We start from the raw sequence: 17439 nt of genomic DNA on the forward strand, positions 1-17439 counted from the left end.
TCTGAAAGGTGCAAAGGTGGGATTGCCCACACATTGTCTGCTCAGTAAAGAGAGCAGAAATATGCTGAAATATGACCTGAAATGTGCTTGCTACAAATTTTGTTCTCCAAACATGATGTAATACCAGTAGTGGAGGATGGTATAGACAGACATAATTCCTTTTAGCTTGACACCAGAACCCCTCAGTCAAAGATATTTCAGCTTAGCCTCTAAAGATGACTTCTCAACTGTTCTTAAAGTGTCACATTCAATGTTTCAAGCACAAAATCAAAACGTGGTCTAAAACTATCAGCCACATAAACATCTGTACTAGAAGAAGAATGTAACACTGTTTGCTTCATGCTTGCACTGTCTGGCTGTCAGCAGTGTTGAAAGAGATGACAATCCTATTCTCAGTACTGTGGAGTTTCTATAGTGAGGTTTTACTTTTCTGGAAGTAGTGAACACGTTCTTGGTCTATTTAACTGTCATAGTTCTTCAAGTAAAATAACTCCTTGTAACAGAGGATCAAAAGAAATCTGAGCACTGTGATATGTATTCATAAGAAAATGTACATTTTGGACTGTGATTTGCATTGATGACTCTGTAACCTCTAATCCTCCAGAAAATCTGTCTTTGTTCAACGCCTCCCAATTCCCTTCATTTCACTATTGCAGGCCATGCCTCTATTGTTTGGTCCCATTTTGGAATCTTCCCCCCCAAACCTTCCTGGCACTCTGTCCTTCTTGAAGATTTCCAGCAAGTCTTTGTCAACAATACCACTCCTCATAAGAAAGTTTCAAATTTGGCTGGTAACACTATAATATAAATGCATGCTGCTGTTGTGACAGATAGATTGACACGTGGTCCTAATCAAGTATGGAGGTGTCTGATTGTGGGAAGGTCTGGGGTTCCTGAAGGCAGTCTGGGGAGGTTGATGGGTGTTTAATGGGTTTGATGGTGGTGACGGAGGGGAACAAGCAAGTGCCTGCTTATTGAGGTGATGGGTTACTCAGGAGCTGATTAGGTTTCTGGATCATTTGGAACCATCTTGCTCCTCTTGGTTTACCAGCAGTGCTGCGAAGATCCTTACCTCATGGGTTCAGCCCTTCCTGCCTTCTTTCATATACCAGCTTTTACAAGGGAAACCCAACTGATATGAGTTAAGATATAGAATGAAACTTAATTATATAGAATATAATGAAGATGAAAACTCACAAGGCACATTATCATATTTCAATGACCAATCAGAGTCTTTCAAGTGAATTGGTTACCTCTTCCTCATTCTAACTGTTGAAAGCAAGAAATGGGATGCTTCAAGTTGAGTTTCTGCTTCAGACTGTTTAAATTAAACCTCTGACACACAAAAAAACCACCATTTCAGTTCTTTCCATTATTTTGCTTGTATCTTTTTTTCTTTATTCTTTCAAGGGGTGTAGGTATAATTGGCAAGACCAGTATCTATTGCCAATCCCGAATTGTTCTTTAACTTGGTAAGTTATTACTGTGGGTCTGGAGTTATATGTCCACCAGACCAGGTAAAAGTGGCAGATCTCCATGAAAAGAAAAGTTAGTGAATCAGATGGGTTTTTACAAAAATCAAAGACAGTTATCATAGTCAACATGACTGAGGCCAGCTTTTAATTTCAGATTTCTATTAAAGACATGGGAAGATATGACGCAAAGTCTCCAGAGTATTAATTAGCTTGGCTTCTAGATTACTAGTCTGGTGATATTGCCATGACACCACCATTGCTGCCAGTACCAGGCAAGCATTGAGATATTATTACCTCAATAATAATATGAGCATTATCTACAGTTCATTACATACCCAGATGTGAATAACTGGCTTTTTGTGCATTCCATCTATAAAATAATAATGTTCAAAGTAGTTATTTCCACAATCGGACCACAGGGAACGAACAGATGAAGACCCTGCCACATGAAAAAAGATCTTGCAAAACTACCATGAGCCTTCATGGTCCAGAGCAGTTCTCTTTCAGACTACAAAGAAAAGCTGGAGGCACTGCATGCCTGTCCCTTTAAGAATTTTGTAGAACATTTTTAAAGGTACAGACAAATGGCACAAGAGCAAATATAAAATCAGAGGCACAAGGGATGTTTGTCACTTTTTAAAAATAGAGCTGTTCACAAGGCAGGTCTGATTAAACATCAGATTTCAAGGTTAGAGGCCAGATAAAGAGAATTTCTTTCTGGTGAGGGTTTAGAATCTCTGCCTGCAAGGATGATAGGGGTGGAAACCTCATCACATTTGAAAAGCCTTGTTGATTACCCAATATTAAATGAACATTCAAGGCTGGAGAAGAGGAACTGAGAAAATGGGATAATGCTGGATCATTTTTTCTTTTGGCCAGCACAGACATGATGAGCTGAATGGCTTCTTTCTGCACCAAAAATTGATATCCATTCAGCTTATCTACCTTGGAAGAACTGGCAGTACTGTCTAACAGATTGCAGGGTGTTCTGCCTCTACTGTTTTGACTGGACGTCTGTTGCTTAGGTTCAGCATTCTTTGTGCAAAAAGAAGTTTCTGATATTCTGAAATTAATGTCTCACTAAATTTGTCAACTTCTATTTTCAGCCTCCCTATAAGTGACAGCATTGTGCTGATTATTTCCTTTTCCTATCCTGTTTACCAGGAAAACAGTTCACTATGAGATTTCATTTTTATTTCCTTTAAAAGGCTAACTACTTCAGATTTCTACAATACTAAAGCCAGTCCTCTAGTGTCAGTAGTTGGCTTAATTTGATCCTCAATGCTCTCATTGTGTCTCAGTGAACAAGCTAGGACACGTTCTCGTCAATGTTCTAACCTTGAGATTGGCAACCACTTGTCCGAGAGATGGCTCCTGCTACCTTCTGCAAGAAATAACTCCAGTGCAGTTCATGTCAGTTATAAGTCTACTCCACTTACAGTAATCTTCACTGTTTCCATGCAGAATACCCTTATTAATGATCTGTGTCAAGCAATTTCACCTCTTGGGAATGCTGCATGGCTTTTGTTACTTTGCACTGTACTTTGGGTGCAAGGCGATGGAGAATGGTATTTTTATTGGCCCTCAGCCAGACGATATTGTGCACTAGTTTTGTTAAATAGTTGTTTTTAGTCAAAGAACTTTGTTAACTGGCCTTATGGGATCTCTATATAGGTAATTCTCATCTCCAATGCAAATACATGTGAGGGAGCTACTGACCAGAATAGATTATTTCAATATAATGTGTTGCATGATCTGCTTGAGCTAACAAGACCTCAAATGTAGTCACTTGTTTTAAACATTCTCTATTTTTACTTATGAATACACAGCAAGTAAGATTATTTGTTGACACCAAGCAATCCATACTCTCTGTAAATATAGGGAGAATTACTTTTTGATCAGGAGTAGCAAAATACAAGAGAGGGTAATGAGGTATCTTACCATTTTAAGGAACAATCTTCCCCTACATTTCTCCACATGGCTCAGGCACAAATGCACAATCTGATCAACACATGCCATACAAAGGTTGCTCAGAATTTAGAGTTCAAATTAAAGGAACACTGGCTAAAAACAGAGTTGAGGAGACTGACTTTCCATACTCATTGTTGTAAGTAAGCTTTGCAACCATTTCACTTTATATTTGAATGGAAGTGTTCATTTCCTGCCAGTCAGGAGCTCACTTGAAACATTTTTAAAAAGTTATTTGTGTTTCAGACAAGTAAAACACCCCACTAATATGGGAAACCACAGCGTGTTCATTTTTTTAATTCATAGTTGGCGACAGGCTGGTTAAATTAAGTGGGTCTGATCATAGCTGTTGCTTTGTCGATGAAATAGACCTGGTCCTGCTCACTCAATTCAGCTGCATGACTTAAACAAAGTCATTTCTAACTACTCTCCTGCATCTGTGTCTGTGGGTGGAAGACTGTCCTGGCAGCTTTCTATTTAAATGCCTGTCACTATGTGGTTTTCTGCCTATTTTTAATCACTGAATCAGACTACTTGCATTCTCGCCATCCTACTCGACCCAGAGTTAGATTTCAACTCATTATCTTCTCCATCATAAAGTCCTCCCAGTTCCACCTCTGTAATGTTATATGCCTCAACCCATATTCTGCTGAAATCCTCATCTATCCATGAAGGCTATGGTCTTCCAACTCTCCCTCCTATATATTACATGCTCCCATTTCCAGCATTGCTGGCCAGACCTCCCATCACCTAGGTCTCACATTCTGGAATGCTTTCTTCCAATCAGTGTGCTTATTTGTGTCCTACTCTTCTTTATAACCCTCCATGAACACCCGCCCCCACCCACCACCACTCCCCCACCACCTAACCTCTTGGTCACCATTCATACAGTCTCCCTATTTGACAGCTAATGGTGGCTCAGTGGCTTCTGAGTCAGAAGACTGGGGCTTTCAAATGCAAAGATTTGAATGGAGAATCTTGGTGACACTCCAGTGCAGTGCAGATGGAGTGCTTCAGTTTCGGAGGTGCTGTCTTTCAGGTGGGAAGTTAGAGCTGAGACTCCACCTGGCTCCTCTTTCTATTTTATATTTTATCTTCATCTGATCCCATCAGCATTGTTTTGAAGAAGAGCATGTTCTAACAACATCACTTAAAAAAAATTACAAGTCATTATCACATGGCTATAAGTGGGAGCTAAGAACAATGACTGCAGATGCTGGAAACCAGATTCTGAATTAGAGGTGCTGGAAGAGCACAGCAGTTCAGGCAGCATCCAAGGAGCAGCGAAATCGACGTTTCGGGCAAAAGCCCTTCATAAGTGGGAGCTTGCAGTGCACAAATTGGCTGCCACATCTCCTACATTCAGAAGTACTTCATTGGTTGTAAAGCACTTTAAGACCCCCTTAGATCATGAAAGGTTCTACAAAAATGCAATATTTCTGCCTTTTCTCTGGTTAACTAGTTTGTTGATTCTGACTCTGGAATGTGTCTTACCAATTCACCTTGTTGCCATCGAACTTCTGCCCCACCTTAACAAGTGCCTTCTGGAGTTCCATGTAAACCACATTCATTGCGCTGCCCTAGTCTACAGTTAATATTTCATCAATACAATAAAACTGGTCCCTTTGAGAAATCTACATAAATTTTCATGACTGTGTGTGAAATTATGTGCCACAGTTTTAGCCACTTCTTTTGCCCATTCTTCCAGCTCCCATTAACATTATTTAATCTGTTTCCTAATTTATTGTCGCCTTTACACGAGCATATACAGCTCGTGGCTCTTTGAAGTTGGGGGGAGGGGAGCTGTAGGGGATGACACCCAGTGTGTGATTGGAGAATTGGCAAGAGGAATGGGGCTAAAGGCCACCACCAACTCCACCTTTGCTGCCTCCTCCTCTGCAATGTCCACCCCAGTACACCCTTTCTGCAGCCATGCCTGGGTCCCTCCTTGATCTGAAGTCTCCTATGAGTGTAGTACGAGCATCAACCACCATCTTGCTAGTGGTGTTGCTGGGCACAGAAGATATGCTGGTATTAGAACAGCCAGCTGCTTTCGCCACTGTCAAAAGGTGTGGTGCTGGAAAAGCACAACTGGTCAGGCAGCATCCAAGGAGCAGGAGAATTGACTTTTCGTGCAGTAGGTCTTCATCAGGAATGTTGGGGGGGGGCGCAAGAGGACTGAGAAATACATGGGAGAGGGTGGGGCTGGGGTTAAAGGTAGCTTGGAATACGATAGTTAGATGAAGGTGGGAGGTGATGGTGATAGGTCGGAGTGGAAGGTGGACCGGATAGGTGGGAAGGAAGATGGACAGGCGGGACTGATCAAGAGGTTGTGCCAGGTTGCAGGGTTGGGTCTAGGATAAGGTGGGGTGATGGGAGATGTGGAAACTGGTGAAATCGACATTGATTCCATGTGGTTGGAGAGTCCCAAGGTGGAAGATGAGGTGTTCTTCCTCCAGGCCTTGGGAGGCTAGGATTTGGCAGTGGAGGAAGCCCAGAACTTACATGTCCTTGGTGGAGTGGGAGGGGGAGTGGAAGTCGTCGGCCACAGGCGGTGGGGTTGTTTAGTGTGTGTCCCCCAGAGATGTTCTCTCGCCAGCCAGGCCTTCTGTTCCGAGGGTCCTCAGTCTTGGGGAATGTCCCGATAGTTGCCTGATAAGTGTCTGAGTGACACAAGATGTGGCAGGCCTTCTTTGAGACAGACAATGCACGGGGTCTTGCTGGGATTCCAGCCAGAGGCTGAGACTCCTGTTGTTCCACAAAAACCTGCCCAAAGCCTAGCCACCTCTCTGTGGCAGTTAAAATTGTAGATCTGATCAGAGGCAAGGCTACACATAGTTTTGCCACTTCATTTTCCAATTACAATGCAGAGAAGTTATTAATTCTGTTTAGAACTGACTTACAATTTTAAGATATGAACCTACAACCACCTGATGAATGAGCAGCGCTCTGAAATCAGTGCTTCCAAATAAACCTGTTGGAACTATAACCTGGTGTTGTGTGATTTTTAACTCTGTCACCCCAGTACAACAACAGCACCTCCAAATCATGTCAACCCTGAGATAAGAAATCTGCACAACCCAATTGCTCAGCTTCCCAAACTATGGGTTGTGATGGGGTCTTAAGCTGAGACAATGGAGTTGTGAACCACGAGGCAGCAATAGTAGCCATGTTGCTCAATGCACAGTGCTAACAGCTGTGAGATGTTGCATTTTATTCTAATGGTGGATGTGACCTTATGGACAGTTCTTTGAGGCTTTTACTGCTGCAGCTGCTGCAAAAAACAAAAGGTAGATGTTCTTCTATTAAAGAAACCCATAGTTTAAACACTTCTCACCATGCTCAAACTACTGCTCTACAGGCTGAAGGCCACCATCCTCTCCCAAACCTAAATCAATTTTCACTCTGAGGTCACATGAAATTTGGAGCATTAAAGTGAAATTGCATTGAGAAAAACTTCGAACAATGCTGCCCTTTGGTTAGAATATGGATCTTAACATCACATGAGGTAGTTCAGGTGAATAGCATTGATATATTCAATGGACAGCTAGATAATTACAGGAGGGAGAGAGGAATAGACAGATATAGTGATACAGAGAGATGAAGTAGGGCGGGAGGAGGCTCATGTGGAGAATAAACACCAACATGGCTGATTGGTCTGATTCTATGCCGTAATTATATCCCAGAATGCTCCTTCAGCACAGATCTAATGCAGCAATAGGCAGGTTACGTTGCCAACTAAGGACACAAGTCTCATTTTTTGAATCTATTACAGCAATTTAATAGTACAATCACAAAAGATACCAGCTACTAAGACAGTTAGCTTGTGGCCAGAAAATAGCAATTTAATACAACACTTAGAGTTGGAGAGTGTGCTAATAGCTGCCTGGAGCCACTGCCTTTTTAATTTGAACATTTATGCTGAAGAAAGCAATCACTGACAACATTAATTATAAACATTTGAGTAAGAGTGCCCGATGCTTGCATTACTTACCATTTGGCCTCTGTCACTTTTCATCACTCTGGCTTACCCATGCATCATTCACACTTATAATGATGCACTTACTTATCTGACTGTCTTATATCATATAAGGATGTCTTCTTCACAAGCTAAATCCACTGCAGGCTTAACTATCAGACTTGATTCTTAATGACTGTCGAAAACTAAAGACTGCATTTGCTGAATTTTAAAACAGCCTATGCATAAATTGCTAATGTTAAAGCATTCAGTATATCCTTAACATTTTAACTACAGTACGCTTCATGGATGGTTTAGAATAGTTGGCAGGGTCAGTGAACAACTGATTTTACACAGAAACAGGAGGAAGTCATTCAGTTCCTTGAGCCTCTTCTGTCATTCAAATAATCATGGATGTTCTGCATCTTAACTTCATCTCCCCACTTTTTTTTCCATTACCAGTAATACCCTGGCCTAACAAAAGTCCAACAGTCTTAGTTTTGCACATTTTAACAGATATCCCACCCTCTTTGCACCCCTACCTCTTAATGGGCAAAAGTTACAGATTTCTACTATTCTTACTGCCAAGTAGTAAGAGCTGACTTCACTTCTGACAGGTCTAGCTCTAATCAAAATATTTTACCCCTTTGGTCCCTCTCAACAAATTAATTCCTATCTCTTCTATACTTAAGGGAGTAAAACACTAGACTATGGAACCAGTTCTTACAATTAAATCTTTTCTACCCAACAGCAACTTATATTTGTTAGTATCTTTATTGTAATAAAATATCCTACAGTGCTTTAGTACATAACAGAGTATGTCAATGTGCAGTATAACGAGATATTAGGTCAGATGACCAAAAGCTTGGTCAAAGAGATATGTGTCTCAAAGATGGAAAGCATGAGTTCACGAGGAAATTCCAGTGTTAGTGCTTTCCCTCATTTTTATACTTCCCCCTCTTTATTAGTAATTAGTTGTTGTCCAACAGAGGACCAGAGACATCTCTCTCCATTAGAGAGAAGCAATTGATTATGTATGGCTCAAGAATAATCCACAAGCATGGGGCAAGGCTAAGAGGCTGGCCTCCATGAGCTACCACAGCCAATGTCAGGTTTGGACCAACATTTAAGCTATCTGAAATCCACTCTTTAACCAGCTGCTAACTCAACCGTTTTCAGTACAGGCTCATGGTGCAACAGCAGAATGGAATATGGCTCCAAAACAGACAAACTGATGCGCAAGGACCCACAAACTCCGACTGACAATTTGTTGGCATTCCAAATTGTGCAGGCATTCAAAACAAAACAAAAATAAATCCAACTTCAGGCAAAGGTAAAGTTAATTCTCTGAAGAGTGTGCCCCAGGATATGAAAGACATAAACTTCTGCGCTTGGACTAAGAGACAATACAGAAACAACTATAAGTATTGCAACTTTGTGGAAAAAGGCAAAATTGAAAATAAAAGGAAATCAGCTTTACAGGTTCAAGATATTTAGACAAATGTAAAGCATGGCCAGTGATTAGTGGGTCAGGAAGATCTATAATAAGGTGTATCACTAATCAAGCCTGAACTTTGTGAGAATGCTGAAGTATATTAAAATGGATGTTATCCATGCTTAATTTTCATAATGCTGTTGGCAAATGAATTCATTTACATGTCCAATTCGAACTGTGACAATGACATCTGATAAATATGTAAAAGGTTACTTTACAGCCCAAGAAACAATGACATTTGCTTACGGCACATATGGAGTTTTTAACTACCAAAATTAATTAGCATTACAGATCCTCAAAGCATCTGCACGTGTCTGTCAATTATAGGCAGGGTTATTTTTACAAGTTAAGTGGGGACCGGGAAAAGGAGGACTTTATTGATGAGATATTGGAATCACAAGAAAGATTAGGAAATGGTACAATGTAACAGATAGTGCCCCTTACCTGCATGGGTTTTCATGTGCGTCCTGAGATGCCTGTGTTGGCTGAAACTCTTTCCACATTCTCCACAGTTTAAGTCTCTCTGCTGAGTGGCAAGTATTCCTGCAGTCATTAATGAAAAGTTGATAAAGAAAGAATATTATTTCAGGATGATACATCATTAGTATGTCTAATGTGTTGTTACATGAGGCTACCCTTCAGGCCCCTTAGATGACAACTGTCATGTTTCATCACTGCAGCCTCTGTCATGGCAGACACACAGAACAGAGAGACTGCAATGGATTATGTTGAATCAAATGAATATGCCTTATGAAGTGCCCACTCTAGGCATGTGTGCATTTCAGAGTCAATGGATCCACTCTTCATCCCATTACCCCACCTTTTCCAGTAGGCACATCAAACAGGCACACATAAATCGCATGACTAACAGTACATCAACACAATGACTGCTTCACTATCGCTTTTGGCCATAAGATCTTGGAGACAAATGCAAAATGAACGGACACATCATGGGCTCCTCAAATTTCCATCTACAATCTAACTGTCTTCTCAAGCTCAGACCTTCAAGACTCAGGCTCAATTGATATCTGTGAATGATAGTGTCATCAAACAAGACAGCTTATAAAGGAAAGAAAATTCTAGTTTCTGTGCTTTGAAAAACAGCAGTAAACCTACTGCATCTGAAATAGCAGTGCTGATGGGCAAGATGCTGTATATTTCTATAATCTTTCTGTTGGCTGAATAAACGATATTTTGAGTCAAAGAATCACTGAGTGAACTCAGCATTTCTGACAGTGGTTTCCACCAAGTGACAGAAGTTCCTTGGCAAAACCTGGGAAGTCTAATAAATCAATGATAATAAATAATTGCTTGGTGATATGTAACTTAAACATTTCTAAAAGAAGGCAAGAAGCCGCAACTTTTAGTCTTGCACACATCAGAACTAAAATGAAAGAAACAGACTTGAAAAAAGGGATGCCAATTAATACAACTTAAGAACAGGGGCGTGATTGGTTGGGCCATCAGCAAGAGATGGAGCAAGAACAGTCAACTGTCAATAGTCATTCTCAGACTCAGAAGGTAGATTCTGATTATAGATTCCATGCTACCTCAGGTTTCTCAGAAGGGTTGGATATCTCTACAATGTTTGAACAATAGGTGAAGCTACTTAGAGTCATAGATGACATGGTACAGCACGGAAACAGACCCTTCGGTTCAACTTGTCCATGCCGACCAGATATCCCAACCCAACCTAGTCCCACCTGCCAGCACCCAGCCCATTTCCCGCCGAACCTTTCATATTCATATATCCATCCAGATGCCTTTTAAATTATGCAATTGTACCAGCCTCCACCACTTCCTCTGGCAGCTCATTCCATACACGTACCAGCCTCTGTATGAAAAAGTTGCCCCTTAGGTCTCTTTTATATCTTTCCCCTCTCACCTTAAACCCATGCACTCTAGTTCTGGACTCCCCATCCCAGGGAAAAGACATTGTCTATTTATCCTATCCATGCCCCTCATGATTTTATAAACCTCTATAAGGTCACCCCTCAGCCTCCGATACTCCAGGGAAAACAGCCCTAGCCTATTCAACCTTTCCCAATAGCTCAAATCCTCTAACCCTGGCAACATCCTTGTAAATCTTTTCAAGTTTCACAGCATCTTTCCCAAAGGAAGGAGACCAGAATTGCACGCAATATTCCAACAGTGGTCTAACCAATGTCCTGTACAGCCGCAACATGACCTCCCAACTCCTGTACTCAATACTCTGACCAAGAAGGGAAAGCATACCAAACGCCTTCTTCACTATCCTATCTACTTGCAACTCCACTTTCAAGGAGCTATGAAGCTGCACTCCAAGGTCTCTTTGTTCAGCAACACTCCCTAGGACCTTACCATTAAGTGGGTAAGTCCTGCTAAGATTTGCTTTCCCAAAATGCAGCACCTCACATTTATCTAAATTAAACTCCATCTGCCCATTGGCCCATCTGATCAAGATCCCGTTCTAATACTTGTCTCAGGCTGACACTAATGCAGTAAACCCACAAATGTTTTGTTCCACGAATAAGATTCTTTGATCAACCCCACCAAGTATGGTTTTGCCTTCCACACAAAATGAGTAGCCTAACATTGTGGTGCCAGCTATGTCAGCTATACTGATGGATTATATCAATCAAATATAGCATTAACCATTCACAGCAAAGAGCAGACCAATCAGACTCAGCCAACCTGTGCAGGCAGTCTCAGAACACTATTTCAAATTAGATGTGATTTCTCTTTTGAACAACATTTATTAAATAATTCAGGTTGTGCTAAAGGTTACATTGGAAGCCTACTTAATATCATTAGCTGGGCTTGCAGTGTGATGTTTTTGGCATGCATATTAATGCACATGACCTATATAGGCAAAAAAAGTTTGAAAATATAATACACCTTTCTTTCATGGAAGAGAAAGGGGTCAAACAGACTGCCAATCTCTTCCAGCAACCCTCTATCCAATCAGAATCTACCTGCCTGGCCTTTGAATGGCCTTTGCACCTCCATGTCAATGATGGCCCTACCAATGAGCATCCTCTTCATAGAGTCATAGAGATGTACAGCATGGAAACAGACCCTCGGTCCAACCCGTCCATGCCGACCAGATATCCCAACCCAATCTAGTCCCACCTGCCAGCACCCGGCCCATATCCCTCCAAACCCTTCTTATTCATATACCCATCCAAATGCCTCTTAAATGTTGCAATTGTACCAGACTCCACAACATCCTCTGGCAGCTCATTCCATACACGTACCACCGTCTGTGGGAAAAACGTTGCCCCTTTTATATCTTTCCCCTCTCACCCTAAACCTATGCCCTCTAGTTCTGGACTCCCCGACCCCAGGGAAAAGACTTTGTCTATTTATCCTATCCATGCCCTCATAATTTTGTAAACCTCAATAAGGTCACCCCTCAGCCTCCAACACTCCAGGGAAAACAGCCCCAGCCTGTTCAGCCTCTCCCTGTAGCTCAGATCATCCAACCCTGGCAACCTCCTTGTAAATCTTTTCTGAACCCTTTCAAGTTTCACAACATCTTTCTAATAGGAAGGAGACCAGAATTGCATGCAATATTCCAACAGTGGCCTAACCAATGTCCTGTACAGCCGCAACATGACCTCCCAACTCCTGTACTCAATACTCTGACCAATAAAGAAAAGCATACTAAACGCCTTCTTCAATATCTTCAATATCCTATCTACCTGCGACTCCACTTTCAAGGAGATATGAACCTGCACTCCAAGGTCTCTAGTTCAGCAACACTCCCTAGGACCTTACCATTAAGTGTATAAGTCCTGCTAAGATTTGCTTTCCCAAAATGCAGCACCTCGCATTTATCTGAATTAAACTCCATCTGCCACTTCTCAGCCCATTGGCCCATCTGGTCCAGATCCTGTTGTAATTTGAGGTAATCCTCTTCGCTGTCCACTACACCTCCAAGTTTGGTATCATCTGCAAACTTACTAACTGTACCTCTTATGCTCACATCCAAATCATTTATGTAAATATGTTATATAAATTGGCGCCCCCTCTTTTATCAAGTTGTTTCTTCCCTCTTAATTCTGATGAGGGTAAGACAAAAATAATCTTTGACTTTATGTTTTTTTAGCAATGTTTGAATTAATTACAGCACACCCTTGTATGTATATAGTTCCTGTAAAACATTAAAGTATGCAGGGCTTCTCAGGTGCAAAATGTGACACTAAAGGAGATGCTAAAATAGGTCGATTGAAGAGGTCAATTTTGTGAACAGTCTCAAACTGGGAAGCAAGGGATGGAGCAGAGTGATTTAAGTACAGAATGCCAGTGCTCACCCCATTGGTAGCTGAAGGAATGAATGGTAAAATTAGACCAACTAAACCAAGACTCAATCCTTATTGTGGAATGTATCTAACTTCCTTATCTGAAACTAGTCAGAGAGTATTGCTGAATTAAAAGTATTCAAAATCTGTTCATCACAACAGATTTTTATTTGAAATAGGCCCTGATGTCAATTATCTTCTTCGTTATTTGAAACATTTGTACAGCAAATATTTCAGATAAACGCTTACAATTTATTCACGTTGATTTGACGTCACTTTCAAAGCTGTTATTTCAAGTAGTCCAAAATAGTGTGCTTATAACTTGCACAGATGCTAACGTGCAAAATTGCAAATATTCCTTCCAAATGGAAATTCCTATCAGAATTTTCACTTAATCAAAGAAAAGCAGCAAATGTTGTGTGGCAAATGCATGTGGTTGTTCCTGTGATCCAGAAGTCTGAAGAAAACCAGGAAATATAACTCTGGGCAAAAGACAGGGTGAATGGCACACATTGGACCGGTCTTTAAAATAGCCAGCAACACTACGATGGGCTGAATGGCTTCTGCCTGTCTGTCTGGTTCTACGCTGGATGCTACTTTGATCAGCATTCATTAGGTGTACAGTGTTACTTAGCAACAGGAAACATGGAAAAGGCATTAATTTGCAACAGGATGTATAATGGTCTCAGAAAGCAATGCAGTGCACTGGGTTCTTGGCAATCTTTTGATGTCATACAATGCTGTTGTTAGTAAGTATGTTTGAGCCTGAAGGAAGATGGACAGATTATGCTTCCATCCAACTGATTGCAGCCTGAGTGGTTGTTTGCACTTCAAATTATTTATTGAGCAAACTCCTTAATAACAGAAGGTTACAGGTTGGGAATTCTTCTGCGAATGACTCATTTCCAAAGAGACATCCCTCAAATTTCAGTCAATAGTTACAGATGAGATGGAATACTCTCTCCTTGTTTGGGTGAATGCAACTCCAAAAACACTCAAGAGACTTGACACTATTCTGGAGCAAGCAGCCCGCTTGATCTCTACCCCATCCACCACCTTAAAATCCACTCTCTTGACCACCAACACACACTGGCCACAGTGTCCAGTGCAACAACCGAAGGCGCTCCTTCAATAGCACCTATGACCTATACCACCTAAAAGAACAAGTGCAGTAGACGTGCAGGAGCATCACAATCTGCAAGTTCCCCTCCAAGTCTCATATCATACTTACTAGGAACTGTATTGCTGTGTATTCTCTGATATTGGTTTAAAAACCTGGAACTTAACAGCACTGTCCCGACACACCAAGGACTGCAGTGGTGCATGAAGAAGTCTCATCAGAAAGCACATTTAGGGATGGGCAACAAATATTGGCCATGCCAATGACACTCAGAACCCATTAATGAGTTTTAAAAAACTCCTCTTGTTGTACTTAATCAAAGTTACACTTTCAATACAAGTCCACTCCATCATTAAAACTACTTACTTTTAACTCCATACTGGATTCCAACCCTGCCTCAACTCATCTGCCACTGGAGCACTTGTCTAGCCTTTGCTATGTCTAGACTTTACTGTTTGATTGTTCTCCTGATCAGACTCCCATCTTAACCCTGTGTAAACTCTGCTCACCCAAAACTGACTGAATATTAAGTTGCACCAGAACTCATTGACACATTACCCCTGTATTTATTGGCATACACTGTGCTTGCTTCCAGTGTGGAAAGTTAATTCTAAGATCCTTATCCTTGTTTACGAATCTATTTACGGCCTTAACTCCTTCCTTTCTCTGAAACTCTTTCCCAATCCTACCTCACTTCAAGATTTCTATATTCCTGCAATTCCAGACTCTTTTTAAATCTCTTTTGCTCGACCATTGTCAATGCTTTCAGCCGTCAGAGACTAAAGCTCTACAATTCTTTCTCTAAACCTCTCTGCCTCTCTCTCCTTCTTTAAAGTGTTCCTTAAAGGCTATCTCTTTGACTAAGTTTTTAGTCAACTCTTCCAATTCTTCTTCAGTAGTTAAGCTCTTCCTGATGAAGGGCTTATGCCCAAAATGTTGATTTTCCTGCTCCTCAGATGCTGTCTGACCTGCTGTGCTTTTCCAGCACCCCACACCCAACTCTGATCTCCAGCATCTGCAGTCCTCACTTTCTCTTCAGTGGTTAAGTGGCAATTTTTTAAATTGATAATTTTCTTGCTGAACATCCTGCATCTTTATTACTGTTAAAGGTACGATATAAATTATCCAATCTCCGATTCAGTTCAGAGTCAACAATGTTTAAAGGATCTAGTGGCACAATGGTAGTATTCCTACTGGAAGATCTGGGTTCAAGTCCCACCTACCATAATGTTGAGTCATAACATATACAGACAAGTCAATTTAAAAAAAGTTAATAAATGAATGTGGATTTTGACTCATGCAGGCCTGGACAGGTAAAGATCAGATTTCCCACCTAAAGGACATGAGTGAACCAAATGGTTTTTCAATGACAATTTATTAATTTTACTGGTATTATCACTCATACTGACTTTTTATTCCAGATTTATAACCTGCTACATTGGAACTTGAATTCCTTAAGTCTCTGGATCACATGCCGCTATTCCCAAGTATCTTTAACTAAATAATAATAGCAGCAGCTATTTATCCTTCTGGCTCCCTGGAAGTGAAGTCATATACTGTATCCTATAGATGTATAAAACCATAAGATGTAGGAGCGTTCAGCCCATCAAGTCTGTTCCACTATTCAATGAGATCATGGCTGACTTGATAATCCTCAACTCTACTTTCCTGTCTTTCCCCTATAACTCTTAATTCCCTTACTGATTATAATTATTTCTATCTCACCCGTGAATATACTTAATCATGCAGCCCAACACCCCTCTGTGGTAAAGAATTCCACAGATGCACTACCCTCTGAGAGAAGATATTCCTCCTCATCTGTTTTACATAAGCAACCCCTTATGCTGAGATGATGCTCCCCGGTTCTACACTCCTCACAAGGGGAAACAACTTTTCCACATCTACCCTGTCAAGTCCCCTGAAATCCCTGTATGTTTCAATAAGGTTCCCTCTCATTCTTCTACTTCCCATGAGTACAGACCCAACCAACTCAACTATTCCTCATAAGATAGTTCCTCCATACCTGCTATCTTCTCTGAGTTGCCTCCAATACTAGTGTATCACTCCTTAGATAAGGGGAACAAAACTCTTCACAGTATTCCAGCTATGATCTGACAAATGCCTTGTATAGATGTTATTGAAATAGACTGGGTAAGTGTATGACCGTAAAATAACAGAAGCCTGAACATCCTTTCCTCCATTTAATATGTAAGACATCTTATAGCCAACAGATAGGACAAAAAGATCAATGTCCAATATTAAAAAAAAACTTAAGTCGACTTTATGACATTTTTATTTTAAACGAAACGGAACTCTGGTACCTTTCACTAAATGTATCTTCTTTCCTATTTGCTTCTAACTTTTTGTCAAAATAGAACAACACTGAAGTGAATTCAAAATCAGAAAAAGCTTTGATAAGATAATGCTGGTACTCAAATTTTGAATCTCATTTGGCCATCATTTGCACAGTGGAGTTACAGGAATGGTAGATATGTTCGTGTTGTGGATAATGAAAAGATAGGACAATAGGTATGATCTAATATAGAAATATGTTTGTGTGAATAACGTTCTTGTGGGGAACTATTATACCTCACAGTACAATAATAGATACTGAGATTCCTAATTTAAAAATCACATAACACCAGGTTATAGTCCAACAGGTTTATTCAGAAGCACTAGCTTTCGGAGCACTGCTCCTTCATCAGGTGGTTCATCAGGTGGTTCATTGTGGGCGGCACGGTGGCACAGCGGTTAGCACTGCTGCCTCGCAGTGCCAGAGACCCGGGTTCAATTTCTGCCTCAGGCGACTGACTGTGTGGAGTTTGTACGTTCTCCCCGTGTCTGCGTGGGTTTCCTCCGGGTGCTCCGGTTTCCTCCCACAGTCCAAAGATGTGCAAGTCAGGTGAATTGGCCATGCTAAATTGCCCATAGTGTTAGATAAAGGGGTAAATGTAGGGGTATGGGTGGGTTATGCTTCGGCGGGTCGGTGTGGACTTGTTGGGCCAAAGGGCCTGTTTCCACACTGTAAGTAATCTAATCTAATCTAATTAGGTCACAACCACCAAATGAAGGAGCAGCACTCCGAAAGTTAGTGCTTCCGAATAAACCTGTTGGACCATAACGTGGTGTTGTGCGATTTT

The 17439-nt window shown here is 41.0% G+C and overlaps 1 protein-coding gene across 3 annotated transcripts in view; it reads right to left on the bottom strand.

Moving 5' to 3' along the window:
• Positions 1–17439, bottom strand: part of znf516 (zinc finger protein 516) — a 157674-nt gene that overhangs the window by 26686 nt on the left and 113549 nt on the right. For all 3 annotated transcript variants that reach the window (XM_087986224.1, XM_087986226.1, XM_087986225.1), the window contains exon 5: positions 9341–9439. In XM_087986224.1, coding sequence (XP_087842350.1) covers positions 9341–9439 — 99 coding nt within the window. The remainder of the gene's footprint in view (positions 1–9340; positions 9440–17439) is intronic.

The sequence above is a fragment of the Chiloscyllium plagiosum genome, unplaced genomic scaffold, assembly GCF_037043375.1.
Source record: "Chiloscyllium plagiosum isolate Xiang-an unplaced genomic scaffold, Cpla_swu_hap1 HiC_scaffold_4, whole genome shotgun sequence".
In the NCBI taxonomy this organism is placed as follows: Eukaryota; Metazoa; Chordata; class Chondrichthyes; order Orectolobiformes; family Hemiscylliidae; genus Chiloscyllium; species Chiloscyllium plagiosum.